At 37.0% G+C, this 27,798-nt stretch overlaps 1 protein-coding gene across 8 annotated transcripts in view; it reads left to right on the top strand.

Moving 5' to 3' along the window:
- Positions 1 to 27,798, top strand: part of LOC109071907 (FAM20B glycosaminoglycan xylosylkinase) — a 48,884-nt gene that overhangs the window by 1,754 nt on the left and 19,332 nt on the right. For 5 of the 8 annotated variants that reach the window (XM_042747438.1, XM_042747440.1, XM_042747441.1 and 2 more), the window contains 8 exons: positions 1,625 to 1,842; positions 2,784 to 3,337; positions 7,896 to 7,982; positions 15,762 to 15,871; positions 18,083 to 18,254; positions 22,126 to 22,317; positions 22,492 to 22,551; positions 24,960 to 25,856. In XM_042747438.1, coding sequence (XP_042603372.1) covers positions 2,961 to 3,337; positions 7,896 to 7,982; positions 15,762 to 15,871; positions 18,083 to 18,254; positions 22,126 to 22,317; positions 22,492 to 22,551; positions 24,960 to 25,191 — 1,230 coding nt within the window. In that variant the 5' untranslated portion in view covers positions 1,625 to 1,842; positions 2,784 to 2,960 and the 3' untranslated portion in view covers positions 25,192 to 25,856. Of the gene's footprint in view, positions 1 to 1,624; positions 1,843 to 2,783; positions 3,338 to 7,895; positions 7,983 to 15,761; positions 15,872 to 18,082; positions 18,255 to 22,125; positions 22,318 to 22,491; positions 22,552 to 24,959; positions 25,857 to 27,798 lie in introns of those variants that run through there. The other 3 variants (XR_006157566.1, XR_006157567.1, XR_006157568.1) reach the window with 3 other exon arrangements.

Here is a 27,798-nt window from a genome sequence, read left to right on the forward strand (position 1 = left end):
CATACTCTGGTTCAGGACGCCAGTGAATTGTTGAGTTGGACTAAATAACGGCACTCTTGGAATACCACTTGACCAAACCAATTCGAGAAGCCTAACTGCAATAATAGCTGGAAATTATACAGCTATAATGAAACTCCATGACCGATAACTTGACCTTGGTGACGCATTTAAATAAACAGCATTCACAACAACAACATTCCGTGCATCACACTAAACCCATTTGTATGTTTGCAATGCATAAAAGTGCATGCACATAATAAACAAATGTAAGATTTAGTGGCCTGAAACTCTCAAACTGAATCCATAACAACATCTATTATTGAGCCCTGGATGAGCATTTGTCATGTGACTCCAGTCTAAAGAAATGTCTATTTTTACTCTTCACAAAGGCACCAGAGAGTATTGATGCAGATCAATATAGCATTAGAAAAATCAAAGCAATGTATTTTGTGCATGCCTGCCAAAAGTCTTCCTTTGTTCCGTTGTCATGAGTGGGCTCATCCCACATACTAGATATAAGAGAGCAGAGCGCAGTAGTAAACGTGTATGTGTGTAGTAGAAGTCTTTGGAGTGGCAGCGCTCTCTGGCCCAGATAAGCCCCAGGCTGAGATCAGGAAGTGCTCAGAGAGTGTTTGAGCCGAGATTCTGCTGCTTCTGCTTGGGCGGCTCTTTCACTTTAGTGTAAATCCTGTGATCCATCAGGAATGTTGCATGTGTTTGAGGCTGTGCATATTGATTGCTGGCATTTGTTTTTCCTTTTGTGTGCAGTGGAGCTAAAGGTTTTGAAGTTTTCTGTCTTTGGGTGTATGTTTGAATAAATCTTTAATTTTTACTGAAATGTAATTATGGCCTCTGTTCGTTGTTTTAAGATAGAGTGTTAGTCTAAGATGTCCTTGAATGTGAGCCATTTAGAGTAAAATTCATCACAGTAGTATGTAATAACAATTTTTTTTTTTTTTTTTTTTAGCAAGGATGCATTAAATTGTGACAGAAAAGACATTATTACAAAATTCAGCTTTGCCATCACAGGAATAAATTGTATTTTAAAATATATTAAAATAGAACATTTATTTTAAGTAATATTAATAATAATATTTAATATTATTACTATTAAAGTTCTTTACTGTATTTTTGATCAAATTAATTTATAGATTAGAAAATAAATTAATCTTAAATGTGTCAAGTTCTTAAATAAAGCATAAATAATGTTTTTGGGAAGTCTCACCACATGACGTTATTTGTAATACTTTCAAATATTTATAATCTCTCAAACGGTTTTATTAAAATATTTTTTCTTAGGATTATGCATATTTATTTGCCTATGCCTATTTAATACGGCTTTTCTTTTTAAGAATCTCATTCTTTTAATGCGTTTTCTTTATTATGATATCAGGACAGCTTTATCACCCTGATGTTTTTGAATTATTTCCCCCACAAAAATATCAAAAGGAAATTTTAATCCAAATGTTAAAAACATGCTTATCTTAGAAGAGGTTTATTCAAATCATTGTATGTATTTTTAATGTGTTTTTGAATAAACAAACAGATCTAGAATGCTTTCACCCACCTGGAATTATTGATGTGCCAGAAGCTTCGTATTCTTATTGTCTTTTTTCTACTTCAGGGAGTTCAAGATTGTGCCACAGAAACCAGACTCGCCCAGACAGTCACAGACCAGACACACCTGAGCAGACAGGTGGCCGCCCCACCCTCCACACGACACCAGGCTGGACTCCTAATCATATATTAGGAGGATTTGAGTTGGCGTGTGTGCGAGAGATTGCCAAGAACACAGACACAACCAGAAACATCTTATATAACCGAGGAAGCTCTCCTGCATTAGTGAGTGCTCTGATTTTATTCTGCGCCTGTCAGCGTCATGTCTGTCTGTGTTGACTCACGGCAGTCATACAGAACAATATAAATGGTAGATCTATTTTGAGTCAAAAATTGTGCATTAAAGGAATAGTTTAGGCCAAAATTTACTCTCAGCCCATCCAAGATATAGGTGAGTTTGTTTCTTCACTGAAATTTAGCATTACATCACTTTGTTCACTAATGGATCCTCTGGAGTGAATGGGTGCCGTCAGAATGAGAGTCCAAACAGCTGATTAAAAACATCCCAATAATCCACATGACTCCAGTTTACCAGTTAATGTCCTGTGAATTGGAAAGCTGCATGTTTGTAAGAAACAAATCCATCATTAAGATGTTTTAATGTTAAACCATCGCTTCTGGACAAAATATGAGTCTGTAATCTATAATTACACTTCCTCCAGTAAAAACGTTCATCCCCTGTTGTTCACTCTCATCAACATCCATAGGCATACTGTATTTGATCATAACTTTTTTGGACTGTTTTCACTAAGAAATGGTGCTTGATCTGTGCATATTTTTCTACTGATTCAGACAAGGTGACTTTTTTTTTTTACTGGAGAAAGCAATATAATGGACACAGGAAGCATTTATCTAAGTATTTTAGCCCGAAGCAACAGTTGAACGCATATTGATGGTTTTGCTTCTTTTTATTCCACAAGACATCAGTTAATGGACTGGAGTGGTGTGGATTACTTGTGGATTATTGTGTGGATTATGTTTTTATCAGCTGTTTGGACTCTCATTCTAACGGCACCCATTCACTGCAGAGGATCCATTGGTGAGCAAGTAATATAATGGCCAATTTCTCCCAATCTATTCTGATGAAGAAACAAACTCATCTACATGTTGCATGGACAAATTTTCATCTATTCCTTTAAAATGACAGCCACTCTCTCTTCTCACAGGAAGTGTTGTCCGGCCTCACTCTTTAACATTCTGGTGGTTCAACCCGCTCCTGTCCTGCCTGACCGGTGGTGGTGTTGGTCAGACAGCGGGCAGTGCCATGCCCCAGGCGTAAGTGCGTGTCTCCTGGCAGACTCGGGCGTGGTGGGCCGCCGGTGGGCGTCTGGCTGCAGGAGGTGATGAAGCTGAAGCAGCGTGTGGTGGTGTTGTGTGCTGTGCTCTTTCTCCTCGGCCTGGCCAAGGTTTTCTTGCTGGATGGAGGGGAGGGATCGGCCGCCAGCCGCCGCGACCTGCGGGCCTTCCGCAAGATGGAGGCCAACCTGGCCCTGGCCAAGGGAGCTCGCCTCACGCATACCCTGCAGTCGCCCTGGGAGGTGGCCGCCCAGTGGGTGGGTCCGCGGGAGGTGTACCCAGACGAAACGCCCGAGCTAGCCGCTGTGCTGAACGCCCTGGCCACCGCTCGCGTGGAAAGGGCTGATGTGGGCTATAAAGGCACCCAGCTGAAAGCCCTCCTAGTGCTCGACGGAGGACAGAAAGTGGTATTCAAACCCAAGAGGTAAAGAGAGAGATGATTAAGATGGAAAACGAAAGAGAGAGAAAGTAATGAGAATGTGAATGAGGTTAAAATGAAAGGAGTGAGTGATTTAGAAAGAGGGAGAGTGAGGGGAAGAGTGAGTGAGTGAATAAGAGAACGAAAAAGCCGGTGACTGAAATGTAAAAAGAAATAAATGAATAAGAGATGTAATAATAATCATTTTTATTTATACAGTGCCTTTTAGAGACCTGAGCATGCATAACAATGTGGAGCAAAAAAAAGAGCGTAACAATAATAATAAGAAAACAATACACAACAAAACAATAATACAAAGAGGAAGCTATTCAAAATGTGACAAACTATTCAAAACAAATGCCAGTCTGGGTTTAGGAGCAGTGGAGCTGAAGGGCTTACTGACCATTTGGAAAATCTTCAAGGACTTTTCTTGAATGTTCTTAATATTTTTGATTTGTCTGGTTTAGGATATCGTTAATGAAGTTCAGTTTGTTAACATTAGTTAAAAGCATTTAGTATCATGAGCTAACAATGGGGGGAAAAAAAGCTTTTACAGCATTTATTAAACTAATTTTAAATAATGATAAAAAAGCAGTAAAACAATAACATTGTGAAGTATTATTGCAATTTAAAATAACTGTTTTCTATTTTATTTTAAAATAAACTATTACTGTGATAGCGAAGCTGAATTTTTAAAATAATTTTTTTGGTTTTATTTTTAAATTTATTTTTAATTATAATTTTTTTTTTCTTATTTGCTGCTTAAGAAACACTTCTTATTATCAAAGTTGAAAGCAGTTGTGCCAAACAAATATAGTGTATACAATTTTTTTTTTTTAACATTTTAAAGGGGTCATATGATGCGATTTCAAATTTTCCTTTCTCTTTGGAGTGTTACAAGCTCTTGGTGAATAAAGAAGATCTGTGAAGTTGCAAAGACTGAAGTCTCAAATCCAAAGAGATATTCTTTATAAAAGTTGAGACTCGTCCACGCCCCCGAAACGGCTCATTCTAACACGCCCCAAATATTTACCTCAGTATGTGGGAAGATTTGCTTAACGCTGCCCAGATGTTCACGCAAAGAAAGAAGGCGTACCTTTTATTCTCATTGTTAGGGTTGGGTACTGAAAACCTGAAAAACATATGTACTGAAAACCTATGTAACCGGTATGAACTGAACTGAATCAGAAAGCAGATTTTGGTGCCTCATTTCGGTGCCTCTTAAATGCCTGAGCGATCAATTGAAATATTTGTCCTGGTTCTCTGAAATTTACACAAGAAGCATGGGCGTCGCTGGCTTTTTTAGCGAGGCTATAGCTCCATAAACTGCACATAAATTCGTGATTGCCTCAGAGACAGTCCCCTTAAATTTCCAATGAAAACGGCGGCAGACCGGTATCCTCCCCGTCTTTCAGCGTGCTCTTCAATCTGCAGACCATGGCAGACTGCTTGTGCATTCAAAATCTCACTAGATTATTATTAAAATTAATGCCAAAATGAATGTTTGGAAATGTAAAATAATAATTTCTACAGACAGACTACAGCAAAAGATATAAATAACTGGCTTAAAACCCTTTTTCGGGGTGAAAATACTAATGTGCCTAAGACTTTTAGGCACCGGTACCATTTTAAAAGTATCGAAATGGCACCAGTATCATAAAAAACCCAATCGATACCCAACCCTACTCATTGTAGTATTGTTGTTGCCTCCGCCGCCATGTCGTATAGACGCTGTGTGTTTCACTGTGAAAGTGAAACTACTTTGTTTGGCCTTCCAAAAGAGGACGATATCCGCTTCGTCAAGACTGGAGCTGATCCGTGCTGGTCGCTGAGGAAATACATCAACTTCACACTGTGGATTGCCGAATCGGCTTTCACCGTGGACGAAGCAGCATCCAACCCTGGGTCATCACATGTGGTTGCTGCAAGACCAAGGTACTCTCCTTCGTAGAATCCGCCTGCCGCACCGTTCTCAAGCCGCCCGCCTCTGCTCACTCAAGCCGGCCGCGGCTCACTCCAGGCCTCCGGCCTCTGCTCACTCAAGGCAGACGCTGTGTGACGCTGTTTTGTGGAGAAAGCGAAACTACTTTGTTTTTGCCTTCCAAAAGAAAACACGACTAGAAATCATGTTTATATCACGTTTATAATGGGTTTTATGTCTTTGTCACGTTGCTCCGGCCGGACAAGGCTTCACAATATGTTAAGAGACGTAATATTTCCGTCTCACGCTTGAGGCATTCGGCCAATCACAATGCACTGGATAGCTGGCTTTTCAGAGCGATGAACCTTGTGAAACTTGACAGAAGGCGGGGCATAGAGGAGAAACTATAATGTACAGTATGTAGAAAATAATGGGTTTTTTTTTTAACCTTAGACCGCATAAACACATTTCATTACACCAAATACACAAAATAATGTTCTTTTTAGCAGCATCATATGACCCCTTTAAGGTGTTACCTAACATTAAATTATTAGTTAATGCACACAAACAATAATTAAAATAAACAAGTATATATATTTTTTTATGAATTAATATTAACGTATATCAAAAAATGTTGAAAAAGATATTTGTTTAAAGGGATAGTTCACCCAAAAATGAAAATTGTGTCATTAATTACTCACCCTCATGTCGTTCCAAACCCGTAACACCTTTGTTCATCTTCGGAACACAAATTAAAATATTTTTGATAAAATCCAAGAGCTTTCGGCCCCTCCCATAGACAGCAACACAACTGACAATTTCAAGGCCCAGAAAAGTAGTAAGGACATCGTTAAAATAGTCCATGTGACATCAATAATTTTATGAAGCTACGAGAATACTTTTTGTGCGCAACTAAAATGACTTTACTTGGTAATTCTTCTCTTCCGCATCAGCGTCCACTGCCATTATGGAGAGTACCAGGACGTATGCATGTGCATTCCTCTGCTTGTAAACAAGGCACAGTGCATCTGTGTTCTACGCCAGCAGCATCACACCCACGCGTCGTGGTACTCTCGTGACCGTGCATTGAAGACTGACATGGAAGAGAAGAATTGTTGAATAAAGTCATTATTTTTGTTTCCAAACCACTGATGTTCAAACACTGATGTCACATGGACTGTTTTAACAATGTCCTTACTACCTTTGAATGTGTCAGTTGTGTTGCTGTCTATGCAGGGTGAGAGAGCTCTCGGATTTTATCAAAAATATCTTTGTGTTCTGAAGATGAACAAAGGTCTTACAGGTTTGGAACGACATGAGGGCGAGTAATTTTCATTTCAGTTTTCATTTTTGAGTGAACAATACCTTTAATGCATTAGGTGTCATGAAATAATAGTGATGTTAACGACCCCTAACTGTAAAATGTTACCAGAATATTTCTGGAATAAAATAGCTTGTGTGCACTTAGGACACAAAGCTGATCTGTCATTATTTCAGGTGAGTTCAGCTGTCTGCTCTTATCTGAGCCTATTAGAGTTATCATGGATCTACAGAGACTTTAGATAAGTGAGGAAGCTCTCCTGGTGTTCTTAATCTCTAAGGTCATTGATCAAACAAACCTTAACTCTGATGACTTCACATCCAGATTAAACTTTTTCAGTCCACCTTCACTGAACATTTTGGTTTCAAACATCCAAAGCAGGCATGTCACATTATACTGTGTACCATTCTAAGTGGAGTGTGGGATATCTTCCAAATAGAAGGTTCGAAAATCAGACTTATTGAGTGCTTTAATGCCATGCTATTGTCTAATGCTTGAGGTTTGCACTTCGCAATAACAAGATTAAGAAGTAAAGTATAATATAGCCTTTTAAGCAGTTTTTTTTTTTAAATAAGATGCAGTGGTTGTAGTTTCAAAATGATGTGAAAGAATACATGCACATTTAATTTGACTTAAAAAGTGTTGCAATCTCAATAACATCAGTTGATTCTGTATTGAAAAATGTTATTTCAGATTTCCAAGCAGCGAGCTCAGCTTGGCCACAGTATTCATGTTTTCTTTGGGTGTAATAGTCACTTTATTATATGTGGTTTTATATATAGAATTTTACATAAGCTACCCCCACGACAGTCTGTGTTGAAAAATGGGTCTTGCATTAAGTGGGCGTTGTGTGTGTTGCATACTGTCAAGGTATCAGGTCTGGTTTATATTGAAGACTCAAATAATCTTATATTTGCTCACTACATCCTGCTCTTTAAGGAACAAGGAAGCGCTGTGGGTGCATTTATGTTAGGAGTGGATTGACTAGTTAAGCTCATTACTCTAATACAGTGTCCACACTAAATGTGAAAATGCTGTGTGACACCACACAATCACAGCCAGTCAGAACATATCTGATGTTCGGTATACTGTAATTTGGAAAATGTATTTAAGGCCTGTGCACACAATGGAACACCAAAGGAATTGAAACCAAGAGACTAGCAAAATCATGTCGCAGCTGGTTATAATGTCGCTTGCCCACTTTGCGCACAATTTTTTTTTTTTTTTTTACATGGATGTTTTCATATTGTCATCTTTTGCTTTTCTCTCAATAACTGTTCACCTATCTTATGTCTTTACCTTCTTCGTTGTCTCATTATTAGGTACACTAGAGATTATGTGGTTGAAGGAGAGCCGTACGCAGGGTACGATCGGCATAATGCAGAAATTGCTGCTTTCCACTTGGACAGGTAATGTGCAAACACACACAGATGCACAGAGACACACACGCTAGGGCTGCACGATAAGAACAAATAACTCAATTGTGCATTTCTCCAACTGTGGGCAGTGTTTTAGGGTGATAATTACCTTGTTTTACATTGTTTTCTTAACACATTGTTAGAAAACTCAGAAGCCTCTTGGGTATCTTCAGCAGAGTTCTTTTTTGAGAACGCGCTGCAGTCATCAGAACTATATCTATGACAGCGATACATTGTATTTTATAGGCATTCAGTGGGCAGTCCTTAAAGGTGTTTACCTTGCACAGCCTCAGAAGTGACCACTTTAACCAAAAGATCTAAAGACAATACAGGAAATCAACCCCCGATTTTGAGTTTCAGCAAACCTACTCACCAAAGATAACAGTAGCCAAAAGATTTAAGATGCAACTGGCCACGAGAACTAAAGACGTGTAAAAATTCACCTCTTTAACTTTCAGTAGGAAGATCAGAGCAGATCACCAGCAGAACCCTTCACTAGAACCAATATTGAATCTAATTGGTAAACAAATGCCATTATGTTTACATTAAAGGCCCAATATAATGTCGATCACCTTTAGTTTTTCATATAATATACGTCAGGATGTAGGATCTTCAGATCTTAAACAGATTCTTAAATTTCTAATCCTACAACATCATACGTCCCATATTTAATCAAAAACCCTTGATTTAAAAGGGGCATATGATGCAATATCAATTTTTCCTTTCTCTTTGGACTGTTACAAACTCATGGTTTATAAAGAAGATCTGTAAAGTTGCAAAGACTAAAGTCTCAAATCCAAAGAGATATTCTTTATAAAAGTTAAGATTTGTCCACACCCTCCTAAAATGGCTCATTCTAACACGCCCCCACATCTCTACATCACAATGTAGGAAGATTTGCATAACGCCACCCAAATGTTCACGCAAAGAAGGACGGCGTAACTTTCATTCTCGCTGTTGCCACGGCCACATGTTGTGGAGTCGCTGTGTTTCGTTGTGAAAACAAAAATACTTTGTTTGGCCTTCCAAAAGAGGACACGACTAGAAATCAGTAATTAAGTTGTATTTACAGCACTGTTCCAGAACAGTTCAACCTAAATATTCAGATGTGTGCTGCGCATATTACAGAGGACGAGAACTGTTTCCTGGAAGTGTCAATGCCAGTGTCTGTTTCTATAAAGTGGGGCAATTCCAACATTGCAAGGATAGTCTGGCGCTTCTGACTCATAAAGAATTTGCCACTGATGATTCAAACATGAGTTTTAAGCAGTGTAGAGTAGCCCTTGTTTTTTGTAATTTCTCGATCACAAATGCAGACATGGGTTTTATGTTTATACGGCGTGATATGCAACGCAACACGTAAAATGACAGTATAAGTCATTATAATCAGTAGTTATGTCCCCAGTGGATACAACAACTGCCTTGTTGGTAATGGGTTTTATTGGTTTTGTCTGGTCATGTCGGGACACGCATCACGGTATGGTAGGGGTGTAACTTTTCCGTCACTCGCGTGAGGCATTCGGCTAATCACAATGCAGTGGATAGCTGGCCAATCAGAGCACACCTTGCTTTTCAAATACACAAAATAATATTCTTTTTAGCAACATCATATGACCCCTTTAAAGAAAGTTTGTTAAAAGTTAGTATACTTGTTTATTATTAAGTAAGTGAATTGAGAAACAGTAATAATTTAATAATAGTAGGGCTGCACGATTAATCGTATTTTAATCTCGATAGCGATATCCACCTTTCTCGATTAATTAAAAATAATCGTCACGATATTGGCCGGCTCGTTATTTATCCCGAAACGTGTTTTTAATTTGGCATTTGCGTTATCTTGTATTGCTAACAAGTCTTCACTAGCGTTCATGCTTGTGGTTGCCAGGTGTGAAGAGCTTTAAGCCCAAAAACAGAGCTTTTCTCCTCTAAGGATACACTTTCTGCCCGGTGTCTTATTTAATTTGTGCAATCTGGCAACCCTGTGTGGGCTCACTGATGGCGAAACAAGTGATGATGATGATATGATAACATACGAGTTTAGCGATCTCTCCACAGCGATATTCTTCTTACATGAAAGTGTCATTTGTACTCTTTGTGTTACCAAATGTGCCATGATCAAACTTTCACTGAGTTTCAGTAATGGATCTATTGTGTGAGGAATAAATGCGCTTTTCCTACCTGTGACAATACAATGGGGAAAAATTTACATAAATTGGAATTGTTGGAATTTATATTAAGAGTTTCTAAAGTTTTTACCAGTTTTTGTGTTGAAAATGGCATGGCAATGTTAGTTTTCAGTGTGTATCTTTGAGTGGCTTTTTCCCGTTTGCGATTAAATTGTCACTAAGGTTGGATATTGGCACCGGTACCTATGTAACCAGTATGCACTGAACCGAATCAGAACGCAGATTTCGGTGCCTCTTAAATGCCTGAGCGATCGATTGAAATATTTGTCCTGTTTCTCCGAAATGTACACAAGAAGTATGGGCGTCGCTAGGCTTTTTTAGCGGGGCTATAGCTCCATAAACTGCGCATGTTTTCGGGATTGTATGAGAGTAGGTTGGGTTTAGTTTGGTATACTTCGCGATCGCCTCAGAGTCAGTCCCCTTAAATTTCATATGAAAACCAACCCGCAGACTGCGGCGGAGCAGCACGAGCGGACCCAAACAGAAACAGGGGACACAAGGTAACAACAGTGGACACTGATATTTCCTACTGACACACAACAGCAAAAGATATAAATAACTGGCTTAAAACCCTTTTTTGAGGTGACTAATTACTAATACTAATTTGCCTAAGACTTTTGCACAGTACTGTACTTTACAAATAACATTGTTGCTACTGTATAAGGAATGACCATACAGTCATTCACAGAACTGATTAAAGACAGTGACAGACAGCACTCATTTTAAATAAATATCAGAGTGATTGACAGATATACAGTAGAAACATTTTGTGTGGTTTTGTATTAAATAATGACCCAGATCGTGAAATACATTTATTAGCCTTAGATTAAGGGAAGCACTTGGGAAATGAAAGCATCCAAGGAGCGTGTGAAAGCTATGGATTTATTTTAATGTTCTTTAATGTTATCCATAGTTTTTTTGTGGCTCCTTTTTTTTTTTTTTGTAGTATCGGTTCAGGCACCATTTAGGCACCGGTACCGTTTTAAAAGTATCAATATGGCACCGGTATCGTAAAAAACCTAATCGATACCCAACCCTAGTCTTTGCTGGTCAGAAGGCTGGTTTTAGAGGGGTTTTGACTAGGGATGCACCGGTTGACCGGCCATAAATCGGAACCGGCCGGTTTTTGCTTAAAATACGCGATCGGCAATCGGTTTTTGGTATTTTTTTTTTTTTTCGGCCGATTTTTTCCGGAAGTGCACCCGCGTGCACAGACTGTAAAACAAAATGGCACAAATAAAGTGCAGCACTAGAAGTATTTCGAAATCTGTGCACAGGACACAGGCAGCCGTTCAGCACTGGAAGTGCAGAGTTAAATGTCTGAGGCACAGATAGCAGGAAGTGAACAGCCGCTGGTGTACTGGCGCACAATTAAGAGCCCCTTTCCTGCGCTCGCTGAAGCTGCGTGAGCGTACTGTACCTGTCCCGCCCTACACAAGTGGAGACAGTGAAGGGATGTTCAGCTCAACTTCCTCGGTGTTGGATGAGAAACGAAACGCTAAACTGTGACAAAACTGAAATGCGTTTTTTTTTTTTGTAAAGTAGAACTTGCATAGACGTTTGAAAAGCCAGAAGTAAACGTCAGTTCTGTATATGATGATTATTTTTATTTAACCTTAAAATTACATTGACTTAAAAATCACCTGCTGTAGCACACTGAAAAAAAGTGTTTCATTCATCCAATTAAAATATTTTAGGGTAATGATTCACATCTATTTTTTTTAACTTAAGCCAATAGTTATTTATTTTTCATTTGCTCAAGTAAAAAAATACAGATGTGAATCATTACCCTATTTTTTTTTTTTAATTGGACGAATGAAACACTTTGCATCTTTGTTTTATTTGCACCAACATGAATTTAACATTTTGGAATAATTTATTTATATAGCATACTTTTATTTAGTCTCACTGGTAAAGTTTTTTTTTTTTTTATTTAAAACCAAATTTAAAAACTAAAAAAAATACTGAATGCTGATTAAGAAACATCTTCTTGAATGTGTGTTGATTGTGTTGTTTGGATTGTAGAACTATGCAGTTGCTGCCTTTAATTTCACATGGTTACAGTTAATCTTTACATTTAAGGCCAGTTTATGTAGTTTCAACCCAATTCAAAAACAAAAGCTAAATGCTGATGTCTGTACCATCTATGTTTGTATTGCATGTAGGCTACTTACTGTGCAGTCACTGCCGTTAATTTCAGATGGTAACGGTTATTGTTTTCAATAGCCAAAAGCCAGTTTGGCCTATTAAATTCCAAATAAACATCTTGTTTATGTATATTTTCCTTCTTTCTTGTTTGTTGCTTAAAGAAAAAAAAAATCTGAAATCGGTATCGGAATCGGCCAGTTTGCTTGAAAAAAATCGGTATCGGAATCGGCCATGAAAAATCATGATCGGTGCATCCCTAGTTTTGACCACTTCCTTAGCTGGTCATGCTGGGAGACCAGCTTAAACCAGCTAAGTTTAGGCTGATTTTAGCAGGAGGTGGTTTTCAGCAGGATAGAATAATCGTTATTAATAATCGTGATTATAATTTTAATCAAAATAATTGTGATTATCAGTTTAACCATTATCGTGCAGCCATAAATAATAGTGTTTTTTCTTAAGATTAATTTATATTTGTAATATGTTTATGTAATATGTAATGTCTTAAAATAATATAGGAAACTTGTATATATATATTATTTTGTATGATGGATTTTCAAACATCTTTGTTTGGGACAAGGGTACAGCAATAAGATCTTTAAATTAAAGATAATTTAATGAAGACATAGCAAAGAAAAGAAAATGTTACTAGATGTTACTAGATGTTTTTAATGTGACCTTCAAATAACAAAGAAAACGTTAATCTGTTAGTTTCGATAAGAATAAACCCATGGGACATTCCCAGAAGCGCTCAGTGGCATCTTTGCATGTACACATTCAAAACATAAAAGCTGCCCTTTCAGAACTGTGCTTGTGAATTACTGCTGTTTTGTACATTATTAAATCAAGTCAGCGGAAAAAATCTGATAATCAAATTTTGAATAATTACACTTGGAAGCAATATGACTGGCCAAAACTAGAATGACTGTTTGCTGTCCTGTTCAATGTGAACTTATCGAGTGTTCACAAGCATGGTGTTAGATGCTGAGGGCCATGAGCCTTTTAGTTTTCTACGTTCCTGCTGTCAACTTTGATTTTGATCATTACCATATTATCAATGGTTTGCTTTTCACTAAAACATCTTGTCAGGCGTTTCTTATTTCCATGATCTACTGTGAACTCACTCTCATGTTGCTCCAAAACGATACACAGTTAATTTATTGTGGGACACAGGATATTGTTCACACAGCTCTTTTCCATGCAACACATGTTTATTGTGACCATGGCTGCTTAAGCTCCACAAATGAGAAGAAAAACACCATTGGAGTATCATAAAAGTAGTCTTTGTGGATTGGTTCTCCATATTCCAGGTGTGAGAAACAGATTTGAAATTGAAGCCCTGTGTTGTTCCACAAGAATAATGCAGGTTTAAAACAACATGAGAGTAAAGAACTGCTTTTGGTTGAACAATTCCTTTAGTCCTTAGGTTGACATCTGCGTGCATGGACATAGCTGACATGCCTGCAATTGGTTACAGTGCTAAGCCTGTCCAGAAACACTTTAGAAATGTAAAATAATAATAAAACCTTGGGTTTTACAGCAGCAGTACACCTAAACCTAAATGTAGTGCTCTTCTGGTGGGGGATTCAAACATTTTGATGCAGACCCCCATATATATATATATATATATATGTTTATATATGTTATATGTATACACACACACACACACACACACACATATTATATGTACACACACACACACACATATATATATATATATGTATATATATATATGTATATGTATATGTTATTTTAAATTGTAATAATTAATACCGGTTTTATTTATTGGATAAAATAAATGCAGCCTTTGTAAATATAAAAAATGTGTTTCAAACATTAAAATAAATTTATGACTTGTGTATTTTAAAGACCCATCTATATTCTAGAAAATAAAATGTGCAAATTATCTGGAAAATTAGATAATATTAATATATTGTTAAAACTATAGCTGTCAATAAAGAAATGTATTTCAAACATTAAAATAAATCTTACTGACCCCAACATTTTGAACAGTTGTATATTCTTAAGGCCCATCTATATTCTAGAAAATAAAATGTGTAAAATATTATGTGGGAAATTAGATAATATTAATATATTGTTAAAACTATAGCTGTCAGTAGAATAAAGTAATTTATTAATATCATGATTACCAGTCTTAGCAGAATAACAGTCAATAGTAATAAAGTCAAATGCTCTAAATAAATGTTTTTTCTGTAATATTTTTTCCCTGAACTCTCGCTGCCCACTGGTGGTCCCAGACACAAGTTCAAAAACCCCTGCTCTAATATTGATTAATGTATGATTCATTATGTCATCGAAACACTGAATCATGCAGCGCAGAGTCCCACACAGATGCTCTTTGGTAAACTCGCACCTGCAGTACTCAACAAAACACCCGACCCGTTATTTGACCCATTTGACATAAAGACTGCGACCTGAACCACATCCACATTAAATCTACTACACCAGGTAAACAGAATAACTCCTGCATATTGCGGCTATTGTTTTACACATATAATCACAGTAACGGAGGTGATTTAAGTTGCCTGTTTAGCCTACAGAGCTTGAACACAAATTAGCACAAACACAAACCAATAATAACAGAAACGAGTCTTTGGGGGAAAAAAAGTGTAATTTATAAGTTTACCTTCGTTTACATGTAGAGGGTGGTGATTTATGCATAGACTGTACAAAAACATGGATGTAGTGTCTGTGACGTCACCCGTAAACTCTGAAGAGCTTTTTTGAAGCTCAAAGTGGGCCGAGCAGGCCGTCACCATCTTGGCAGTGCGTCACTGCGCAACTCTCCCGGATAATCGAAAATGGGCAAAAAGGTGGGAGCTGGTTGCTGAAGCCACGCCCACCTAGCGCGACGGCAGTGTCAGCAGCGGCAATCCACCTGTCACTCAACTGGCCACGCCCTTAATTATGCAGAACTTTAACCAGGCTTAATATAATTTAAGAGTTATAAAAAAAATTTCACCCCCTTCACAGTTGTCACAAAGGGCAAAATTAGCTATATAGACTAAAATCATTTTTTGAACCAGGCTGTAAACATGTTTTTTTTTTCCTGCTGTAAAGTTGGGCATTTTAACATGGGGAGTCTATGGGACTGACTCCCTTTTTCAGCCAGTCGATAAATTGCAGTTTTAGACACTTCCTTGTTGGCTTCATAAGAGAGAGCGGGAGGTTGCCGCTCGGGTTTATGACCTACACTGCCACCAGCCACCAGGGGGCGATCTAAATGTTTTGGCTTTTACTTTCCAGAATGAATTGAGCCAACATAGTCTTGGCTCATGTCTACAGTCCGCCTATGCCCATGGATTCCCCTATCGTACACGCACTGCATATGACAACATAATATTAATGTAAACATTCATAACTGTGTTGATAACCAGCTGTATATTGATGTCATGAGCTTCTCAATCTCTTCCTGCAGGATCCTAGGTTTTAGAAGAGCACCCCTGGTGGTGGGGAGATTTATGAATCTGCGTACTGAAATTAAGCCAGTAGCTACAGATCAACTGCTAAGCACTTTCTTGATGCACGGTCAGTGTCACCCTGTCATTCTTCTATTATGTGTTCTGTGTCTATTCCTTTTATATCACATTCTCTCATCTTCTGTCCCTAATTTGAAACCACTTCTTACGTTTCCGGTACAGAAAAGACGTTTCTTGTTTGGAAAATTGTTCTGCAGTCCATATCTGCTGGGGCCATGATATTTCAGTAGTACATAAGATACCAATGCAATTTGATAACTCACAATACCACTTTTGCGGCCATGGCAAAAACTGTAATGCTTCGCTTTGCATTAATTTATCATTATCATATTCAAGTCAAAGTACTTTTCTCTTAGCCACAGTCACAGTCATGTGTCTAAATATTGAGCCTGTATTAAATACTATAGTATATGTGGCCAGACATAAAAAATATAGAGCAAGTCTCACACAGCCAGACTTACGATTGTCTGCATAAAGTCTGGTCCACTTTGGAGCTTTTTCTAGCCCAAAATGGCTCACTTAGGCAAGAGACCACATGACAACTTGTAGAATAACCAGTCACAGCTTTGTTGGTCGTTAAAACAACAATAACCTAGCACATGAAGTTGCATTATGTATAATTCTTGGTGAAAAAAAATCAAATCAGACGTCTTTTGAATTTGAGAGATAATCAATTTTGCTCAGAATTTTTTTTAATATGAACTGCGTCAGTGCTCAAATGCTCATTGCATCATATAATCAATTAGAAATATCAGTGTATGAATAAAACTCATTAAGACTGCCGACAGTTTCTACGCACTTTTCCACACATTCTTTACTGCATGCGAGACGGGTAAAATGTGAGCTCCACTTCACTACTATTGTTTGTTGTTCTCTCCTGAAAGTAGTTTCATAGACTGTAAAAAAAAAAAAAAAGAAAAAAAAAAAAAAAGTGTGCAATACAATGATTATGTATAGCTTTTTTCTTCCACTTTTGCAAAAGCGATTCATCAGTTTACACAATTAGAAAGTAAAATCCAATCATTACAAAATCTTCGAAAACCAAATTTTACTGATCAGTGGGCCACACACTTGTCCTCCTTGAAAGAAGAATATGATTTACTTTCACATTCAAATTCGGAGTTTATTTTACATAGGACTAGGCAAAAATATTATTTTCAATCGGAGAGACGTAGCCACTTACTGGCTCTTAGGCTGAGGGAATGTGAGTCCAAAGCATATATCAGTGCAATAAAATCATCAGATGCTCAGGTCACCACGAATCCTACGATGATCAACAATATGTTCAAAGATTTTTATATAAATTTGTATAAAGCTGAAACAGATTCTGAGGAATCAGTTTGTAAACAGTATTTAGCTAAATTAGAATGTCCTCAGATGTCAGATCAATAAAGATTCTTTGGAGGCCCCATTAAGTTTGGAGGAGCGCCATAAGTCACTAAAAAGCCTTCAAAAAGGCAAATCGCCGGGTCTAGATGGTCTTCCCTCTGAATTATATTTAGAATCATTACTTCTTAAAAAAGGGAAAGATCCGTTAGACTGCTCCAGCTACAGACCGATATCAATTATCCCAGATGATCTAAAAGTTTATGCTAAAGTTCTTGCCTTTCGCATGGAGAAGGTAAGTTAGTTCTTGTTAAAAACTAACCAAAATTAAAAAATATTTTGCTTAAAATTTCTGCACAGGAGAGACTTTGTGTTGTTTCCAAACAAAAGGAAATGTATCGGTAATGGTCAAAATGAATTGAAAAATATCTGCATATTGGATAACGGTGAAAATCCCGATTACATGTAGAGGGCTTTTGACCTGTACTGCCGCAGGCCCCAGTACAGCTAACCATCTAACCATCTAAATGTTTTGGCTTCACTTTTTTTGGGACGTGTAAGGCACACTTGCTTCATTTGCATAGTCAAACATTTCTCAACTGTCACGCCACTAGACATGCCTACATCCTGTCACTAACGATCAGTGTCAATCCTTGTCGCTGCCATTTTGAATGGAGCTTAAGGAATTACAACCTGTTGAATGATGTGAAAAATAAAACATAATATATGCTACATCTATATTGTTGAACAGTTGCATCAATCAAGCAGTATTTTTTGAGTTTAGATTGGCCTGTGCTGATCTGCAGCATAATCCATTCCATAAAAAGATTCATAACCAACTGTTTGTCCCTTTAAAACAATCCTTTCCTGAAGCACAGTCTTCCAGACATCGTTTTAATAATGGTAATGGATCATAATGTCTCTCTACTTGTAGGAAATAATACATGTTTCTATGGGAAGTGTTATTACTGCCGTGAGACTGAGCCTGCGTGTGCAGAGGGGGATGTGATGGAGGGATCTGTTACCCTGTGGCTCCCTGACGTCTGGCCCTTACAGAAACACAGACACCCATGGGGACGGACATACCGAGAGGGCAAACTCGCCAGGTATTGTAACTCTCTCTCTCTCTCTCTCTCTCTCTCACTGGTTTTCTCCCTTTGCCAGCTATTTTTATGCTTTGACTAGAATGAGTGTACAGGTACGTGTTGCTTTATTTAGCATCAGTGGCTCAGAGCAGTTTCAGCCTGATAGTTTGTGGTTGGTCTGATCGTTGTGTGAGTAACTGTTGGTCAGTGGGGACTTTCACTATGCAATACTAACTCTTGGCCTTTGAGTTGGCTAAGGATGGGATGGTCCAGCATTCAGAATGTAACTGCAGATTTTTCACACGCTGGTTGGCACAGAAACTGCTGATTAAAATTAGCTTTAGCATTAAGACTGTAGGGTTTTTGGTTACAGGTTTTCCCACCTAAGACATGTTTCCTGAAATGAGGTGTAATTTTTTCCCAAACCTACAAACACAAAACCAAAACTAACACTACTTTTATTTTTGTGTTTATAGTTTAGAGCAGGAGATTTTTTGTTTGTTAGTTTGTTTGTTTGTTTTACATAAAAGTAATGCACAAGTGAAATAAGTTAAGTAAAATGTGAAGAAAAAAAGAAAAAAGTCCTCTCAAAAGGATGCCTGTTTGGCTTGTACCTTATTAAAGGCTGAACTTACCAAACTCATTAATTAGAAGTAAACATTGTTATCCTGAAAAAACAACAACAACAAAAAAGAAACATGGAGTTACTACATTGTCCAGAATATTTCAAGTCTCATTAATGTAAAAGTAAACAATTCAAAAGCATAAGGTGAGTCTGGGAAATCTGGGAAATGCTCTTAATTCTGGCAAGGCAGTTGGGAATATTTTCAAATTTTAAGCATCTGGTAAGACTCTAAAATAAAGTTTGCATAAGACATCACCTTTGTCTGGAAAAAACTGATTGATTTTTTTTTTTTTTTTTTTTTTTGGTACTCCCAAATTTGGATTGAGAAAGGGGAAATGGAGTGGACCCCAAAGTCCTTTTTAAACCAACAACGATAGCTCTAATTATATCATTTTATTAGTCGTCCCAATTCTATTCGAAAAGTGAAGTCCACACCACAGCTTTAATAATAATGACACAGAGGAACAGTAACATTAGCATCACTTTCAGAACAATTTTTTTTCTAGCTGATAAGCAGTACATTGACAATCAAAATCCACCCAACTTTAAAGAGCTTGAGTGTTTATAGTGACAGAACACAGGACAAAAAATGGATGCTAATATTGTTATCATTATAGTTAGCATTATTTGCTGGAAATCCCTAATATGGACAAAGGCATCAAGCTACCACTTTGAGTGGTTAAACATGAAGACAATAAACAAACGACTCTGACAATATGGTTTATCTTTGTTATTCTAGACATCTCGGGTATTTTCATAAAAATATTGCCTATATTCATAAAAATAAAGTCTAATTATAATGCAGTGCTAATTGACATAGCATGTAGGCTATTACAGTATAGACTGCTTGAAAATATTTGGTTTCATTCTATGATAAGCCGAATCAGATCACAAAAGGAAGTTGTTTTAAACACTCGACTGGTAGTAAAATAAGTTATTAAATGTGTATTGTTTTGAACAACAGGTATGTAAATGCTTCTTATTATGCTGCGGTGAGCATGAACTCGCTATTAGAAGAGAGAGAGAATGCGCAGCTGGTGTTATTGATACTGCAAAAAAAAAAAAAAAAAAAAGAGTATTGAAACCATTTTAGATATTTCAGTATCGATATGCATAGTATCGATTTTGTCAACAATTCTCCAGAATATCTGTGGAACAAATTCATACAGGTTTGGAGTGTTCTGGCTGGCCTGGCTCTCTTGCTGAAATAAATGATCCCAAATATAACAAACAAATAAACAGGAAGCCATTGCCCATTTTTTACTCTCATTTGGTGCTTGGTGAGTGTTAATTTTTGACCTTGATTGACAAGCTCTTGAAAGGCATTGAGGACATTTCCTCCATTAACTGCTAATCAATGCTGAAGAACTGTATGAAATGCATGAAACCGTTTTACATGTCATTAACCTTATCGTCTCTATCTGTCACTTTACTGGAAACTTTTGGCTTTAGTAGCCATTTAATGAAACATAAGACTAGTTTGGCTATTACTAATCAGTTCATATTGTGACTGCTATTAAATTTATTTTGGTCTGAAGTTCTCTGAAACTCTTTCAGTTCTGCAAATACAGGTATTGAATGCATTTGTTATCCGGTTGCAGTGCAGAGTGCTGCAGGAGTGAGTCCTAAAACCTGGAAATTTTAGCTGGTGTTTAACATTTATGGTTTCATCGTTATAAAAGTCACTGGGTTTTTTAATTGTTTTTTGGTTAAAACCCTAAAAATAAGGTCTGTGGTTAATGCAAGCTCAAGATATTTTATGTTTTATTCTGTGACATAAAATTCACCAGGAATACCCCACTTGTAATTTTTTGTTGGCTTTTATGGGTTTTCAAAAAGGTGATTGCTAATAAGTGGTGAATTTTATCTTTAAACATATCTACCCACCAGTCTACTTTTTTAGCCCCATTGTGTTTATACTCACACTCTTGCAAACTATTCCAACTCAAACTTTCCAATGTGTAGATTTTAATTAAAGGTTAAAAGAGTTGTTGGAAGTTTAGTGATGGTGACATTGATCATGCAGGTGTGGTGTAGTTTGTTTTTGTAACTTTAGCTTTTTACTAATGGTGATTTGTATTTAGGTTTCACATTTCATTAAAGTTGTTCATTTTTTTTTATTATTATTTTTTTCATTGTTTTGTTGAACAAAACATGTAAGAATCATAAACTTTTGTTGGTCACAGCAGGTCTTATTTTCTGCAGTAATCCAAAAGCAATTGTAAGTAAAAGCAAATGCTTACTAAAATGCCATCCTTCCCTACAGCACTCTATTAAAGGAGGAGAAGTATCAGATTTTCTGCTTTATCCATCTTCTTCCCTCATGAAAAATATTAAAAAACTAATGCAATACAGAAATTACACCTAATTAAAATTACACCTGTATTGCAATGGGAATATTTCTCATGGCCGTTTGATAAATTCCTTTTGTTTCTAAGCGGCTGCCAGGTGACCTGACACCTGGAACATGGTGAGAATAGCCCCTTTCACACATAAAGACTTTACTTGAAAATTACCAGTAAATTGCCAGTAAAAGATCATGTGTGAACAGGCCGATTTTAAAAATACCGGTTAATTTGTTCCAGCGATTTTCCAGAATGATAAGATTAAACATTACCAATAAATTGCTAGAATTCTGCTGTGTGTAAATGCAGAATGAAAATTACTGGTATTAGCATGTACGAGTTAAGAACGCGCTGACATAAGACATCTACTCCGGGCCAATCCAGAGTCGTTGAAATTCGCCAGCTGCAACAGCTCCAATGATTGGGCCAATCATAACATTCTGATGCAGATGACGTATTTATTCCGCGCCATGTTTAAAGTCATGTAATGCGATGTCTCTGGGTCAAAGGGAGCTGTATGTGAACATTTAACACAAAAATGATAACATCAACAAAAACACTGACCATGTTATAGACACAACACCAGGAGGCGAAGCCGTTTAGAGGTCAATTTCATGTAATGATGTCATAGAATTTACTGGTAATTTGAAACCGTTGTGTGAATGGTGCTTCATCTGAAAAAAGATGAAATGCCGTTGCCTATGTCAAGAGCACATTTTTAAATTTACCAGTAAAGTCGTTCCAGTAATTTTACTGCAGTTTACTAATATCACTGTGTGAAAGGGGCTAATGAGATTTCTCAGAGACTCTGAAGAGAAATTCACGTTAATCCAGAACCGATGGAGTCAACAGATGAACACGTTCAAGGGGGTGTCTGTTTTTATTGATCGTGTTGATCAGTGATTCTGTGTGTGTGTGTCAGGTGGGAGTATGATGAGAGCTACTGCGAAGCCGTGAAGAAAATGCCTCCTTACGATGCCGGTCCACGGCTCCTGGATGTTATTGACACAGCCATCTTTGATTACCTTATCGGTAATGCAGATCGGCATCACTATGAGAGTTTCCAAGACGATGGAGGAGCCAGTATGCTCATCCTTCTGGACAAAGCCAAAAGGTAGAAAGAAAGAAATCTAGAGATCTAATCACCTACAAGATGATAGACCCAAGTAATTATAAAACTGGGCTTCTACCAGAAAACATTTAGGAAGCAGTTTTAAATAAAGAGAGAGAGTTTTGTTTGTTTTTTGACACGTGTAAGACTGTTTGAACTTTTGTGTTTCTCCTGCAGTTTTGGGAACCCAGCTCTGGATGAGAGGAGTATTCTCGCCCCTCTTTATCAGTGTTGCATGTGAGTTCATACACAAGCACTGAGTAAACATTGACTTCCTCTTACAACCCACTTTGGTTTCCTAAAAATGGCACACAATACTTCTGGCAGTCCCTAACGTCTGGCTTACTTCATCTTCTGGCTGTGGTGATGAATGCTTCCCATTCTGTTCTTTTAAAACAAACACTCTGACCACTGACATGCTGTTGACCTTCAGTTATACAACAAGCTTTTGAGTGGTTTTGCATGGATGAGTGTCAGTTAAGGTTTCCACTGAATGGAGTATATGTAGATATACTAGTTCACACACAATGTTCTTTTTTTTTTTTAAATCCGAAGTTTAGGGTAAATTTTAAATTAAAGACACCATCAGTGGTGTGCTGTAGTTTTTCCTCCAATATACAGTACAGACCAAAAGTTTGGAAACATTACTATTTTTAATGTTTTTGAAAGAAGTTTCTTCTGCTCATCAAGCCTGCATTTATTTGATCAAAAATACAGAAAAAAATTTTAATATTGTGATATATTATTACAATTTAAAATAATTGTTTTTAAAATTATTATACTTTAAATTATCATTTATTTCTGTGATGCAAAGCTGAATTTTTAGGATAATTAACACATGATCCTTTAGAAATCATTCAATATGATGATTCATTATCAAAGTTGGAAACAGTTCTGCTGCTTAATATTTTTTCAGAACATGTGATACTTGTTTAGGATACTTTGATGAATAAAAAGTAAAAAAAAAAAAAAAAAAAAGAAGCTATGTTTTTAAAATATAAATATTTTGTAATAATATACACTACTGGTCAGTAATTTGGGGTCAGTAATTTTTTTTTTCTTTATTTTTTTTAAATAAAATCAATACTTTTATTCAGCAAGGATGTGTTAAATTGATAAAAAGTGATAGTAAAGAAAATATATTATTAGAATATATATTATTAATTTTTTTTTTTTTTTTTAATAAATGCAGTTCTTTTTAACCTTTTATTCATCAAATATATTAGACAGCAGAACTGTTTCCAACACTCATAATAAATCAGAATATTAGAATGATTTCTAAATGATCATGTGATAGACTGGATGTTACATGTGACACTGAAGGCTGGAGTAATGATGCTGAAAATTCAGCTTTGTATAACAGGAATAAATTATTTTTTTTAAAGTATATTCAAATAGAAAACTATTATTTTAAGTTGTAATAATATTTCACAATATTACTGTTTTTTCTGTATTTTTGATCAAATAAATGCAGGCTTGATGAGCAGAAGAAACTTCTTTCAAAAACATTAAAAATAGTAATGTTTCCAAACTTTTGACCTGTACTGTAAATTTTTTGTTTACAATTCCTATATACATGTTTTCCAAGCTAATTGCATTTTGAACGGCATTTACCTTGGAAAAATAATCAAGCAACCAGTACTACATTTATATTGTAATAAATATGGATATTTTACTATATAAATCCAGTCATGAAGTGATTTTTTTACATTGCTTCAAAAAGAAAATACTGCTGTTTAAAATTTTGAGGTCAAAAAATGGGATCAGAGAATGCTTTTATTTAGCAAGGATGCATTCAGTTGATCAGTAATAACTGTAAAGATGTTTATAATGTCTTAAAAAAATTTTTTTAATTTATTTTAAAAAATTTATTTCAAATGAATTTCTATGCATTAATGAATCAGCAGCAAACCAGCATATATTAGAATGATTTCTGAATGATTGTGTGACACTGAAGACTGGAGCAATGAAGCTGAAAATATGACAGGAATAAATTACATTTAAAATATATTAAAATAGAAAATAGTTATATTAGATTTTAATATTTCACACTGTTGTTCTGATCAAATTACTCTTAAGAGACTCGAAGTTTTAAAACCCTGATATTTTAAACCGAAATATACAATAATACATTTTTCTTTTAATAAATAAAGCCATTTTTTTCCACTATCTTTTGAAGTGCTCCTGATATGTGACATTAAATTACAGAAGTACAAACATTCTGGGGAATGTTTCTATAGTTTTAGCTCCCAGAATGCCTTAGTGCTCCACATACTCATTATCTCCTTAATGAGATATTGATTGACTAACAGATGAAAAGCCTTATGTACTGTAGCTTTAACTGGACATGTGCGTTTAAGACTTCCTGTCTGACAGTCGGAATTCAAGGCCGCTCACACTGACAGTGGTTTCACGCAACAAATCAATCGCAAGTCATTCATTTTCAATCAGAGGTGGCGTTTTGAGGTGTCATGAGAAACCGTGTCCATTAAATGACGTGACAGAGTTGAGCCGAGCTCAGCGTTATGCAAATGTGCATCGAACATCTGTGGTTTCGTCGCTTCCTGTCATTTCGTTTTTGCTCTTGAATGAGCCAGACACAATTTGATGTGTTATTTCTGTCTCTTTCTCATTGTATCCTAAAGGGTCCGTGTTTCCACCTGGAACAGGCTAAACCTGCTAAAAGGTGGAGTGTTGAGTTCAGTGATGCGACAGGCCACGGCCCACGATCCCGCCTTTCCGGTGCTAACAGGGCCGCATCTCACCGCGCTCGACCGCCGTCTCAACGGCGTGCTGGCCACTGTGCGGCAGTGCATGGAGACGCAGGGCGCTGACAACACGCTGATCGAGGACCGCATGAACCTGCCTCATCCTTAAACACACTGAAGAAACAAGGCAAGTGAAGATGTGTTTGACTCTTAATGCACAGGCTCCTTTCGCCTTCCTGCTATGGAGCCACAGAAGCGGAGGTCACAAGAAGCCTTATGAGCCGACCTGGTGGAGTTTGTTTTTCACTGGATTCATTCGAGTAAGACCACAGAGTCCAAGAAGACTCTTCATGCTGTTTTTTCTTGCTCTCTGGATGGAGTGAGGAGGCCTTGAGAACATGTAGGTGGACTACACATCTCCTTTTTACTGTTATTGTTTGTCTTTATTTTCTTTTGCCATCTAAGTCCATTTACTGGAAGATGGATTAACATTTTGTCAGAGTTACAGATGTGGAACATGGAATGAGATCTTTGGAGGAATCCGACTCAGGAAGCTGGAAAATGACTAAGAGGAGTCTAGAAGACTATTAATAAAACTTCCCCATTATATCTCCCACATTGTATATACAGAGCAAGCTTTGGAATAATACTGAGTAATAATATTATTGATGTAAAAATAAAATGAATTATGAAAAGCTCACTGTGTTCTGTATGCAGGATACACAGTGTTTGTACAGAGCTGGGTGGCTGTTGCTACTGATGTTCGGAGAAGATGGTGATGACGGGGGGATGCTGTGGGGCATTTTCAACATTAAAAATTAATATTGAAAGTTACAGAAGTTTGTGTGTGTGAACCATTTGTTCACCGTTTCTTATTTAAAGACAACTGTCCACAAATGAATGAGACAGCATCCTTTGGTTAAGCAACATGCTGTTGGCAATTTTTTTGTCTGGACTACACATAAATACACACAAAATCTGTTTATATTGCATGTGGGAAGTGACGGCAGCTTAATAAACCTGCAGCTGTCTGTGTCAATAATGCTAATCAAACAACAACAGAAAAAGAGAAAAATCACTCACTGCTATTGACTGAATGAGTTTTGTAGCTTTGAACCTGCTCTTGGAGGGCTGCTGTCCTGCAGAGTTATCTCCAACTCTCTATTAAAAACATATGAACCAAAGTAATCAAGGTCTTCAGACCTCTAGGCAAGCATGTTGGAGCAAAACTCAGCAGGACAAGGCCGACCAATATGTAGATGAATTTGTTTTTTCCATCAATGAATGTCTTGTGACGTGAAAATCTGTTTGTGACAAACAAATCCATCAAGACATTAACTAAAAATATATATGGGTCATTTCGTGTCAAATCAACCAAATTTCAGAAATTTCCCCGGATCAAATTTTTGATGATTTTTTTTTCTGAAGAAAGATGAACATGTATAGTGATGATAGCCCAAATATTAAGTGTTATGGGTGAATATTTACTAAGTATATACTCTTGAGTTATAGGCATGCAAACTTTGGAAAAAGAATAGTTATGGCACTCGGACAGGTATGTTCAATGCAGTTGTTTGGGACAGAAGGAAACAAGATACATTTCAGTTTCAGCTCTGATGGGTGTGTGTGTGGAGACTGTGACTGCTCTGGAGTGGAGAGCCCCATGTATATTGCTTATGCAACTGTGTTATATTGAGTGCTGGTAGCAGGACTTTCCGTTTGTTTACTGAAACCTGAATAAAATCTCCAGCAGCAGTCAAGCCGACCCCATCCTTTTCCTTCTCGATCATTGAACTTTGTAACACTAATATTTTGGCTATCATCACTATACTTGTTTATCTTTCTTCAGGAAAAAATATTGGCAAAATCAAAAATTTTAGCTGGAAATAATTTAGTTGACACTGAATGACCCATATAGAAGGTTGTATATCCCCGGTTTCACAGACAAGGCTTAAGCTAGTCCCAGACTAAAATGCATGTTTGAGCTGTCTCAAATGAAAATATCTTGTTTTGACATATCTTAAAGGAGTCATATGATGGGATTTCAAGTTTTCCTTTCTCTTTGGAGTGTTACAAGCTGTTTGTAAATAGATGAGATCCCTAAAGTTGCAAAGTCTCAAACCCAAAGAGATATTCTCTATAAAAGTTAAGACTCGTCCACCCCCTCCTAAAACGCCTTGTTTAAACACGCCCCCACATGCCTACGTCATGATGTGCGAAGATTTGCATAACAGCACCCAAATGTTCACTCAAAGAAAGAAGGCATAACTTTGATTCTCGCTGTTGCCGTCGGCGCCATGTCGTGGAGTCGCTGTTTCGTTGTGAAAACAAAAATACTTTGTTTGGTCTTCCAAAAAATGACACTACTAGAAATCAGTGGTTAAGTTATATTTACAACACTGTTCCATAACAGTTCAATCTAAATATTCAGATGTGTGCAGCGCATTTTATGGAGGACTGTTTCCTGATCCAGAGAAGACTACAATGCCGGCGCTTCTGACTCACAGTCTGTAAGTACGTTTACATATGCAAAGGATTTGCCACTGATGATTCAAACACAAGTTTTCAGAAGTGCTTGTTGTTTGTCGTTTCTCTGATCAAAAATGCAGACATGGTTTTATGTTTACGCGGCGCGATGCAACGCAATGTGTAAAAAGACAGTATAAGTCATTATAATACGTAATTTTGTCCCCACTGGATGCAACAAATGCCTCGTTTGTAATGGGTTTTTATTGTTTTTGTCGTGTCGCGCCGTTTTTCTGACCAGGACACGCAT

Source organism: Cyprinus carpio, chromosome B20 (assembly GCF_018340385.1).
Source record: "Cyprinus carpio isolate SPL01 chromosome B20, ASM1834038v1, whole genome shotgun sequence".
Classification (NCBI taxonomy): domain Eukaryota; kingdom Metazoa; phylum Chordata; class Actinopteri; order Cypriniformes; family Cyprinidae; genus Cyprinus; species Cyprinus carpio.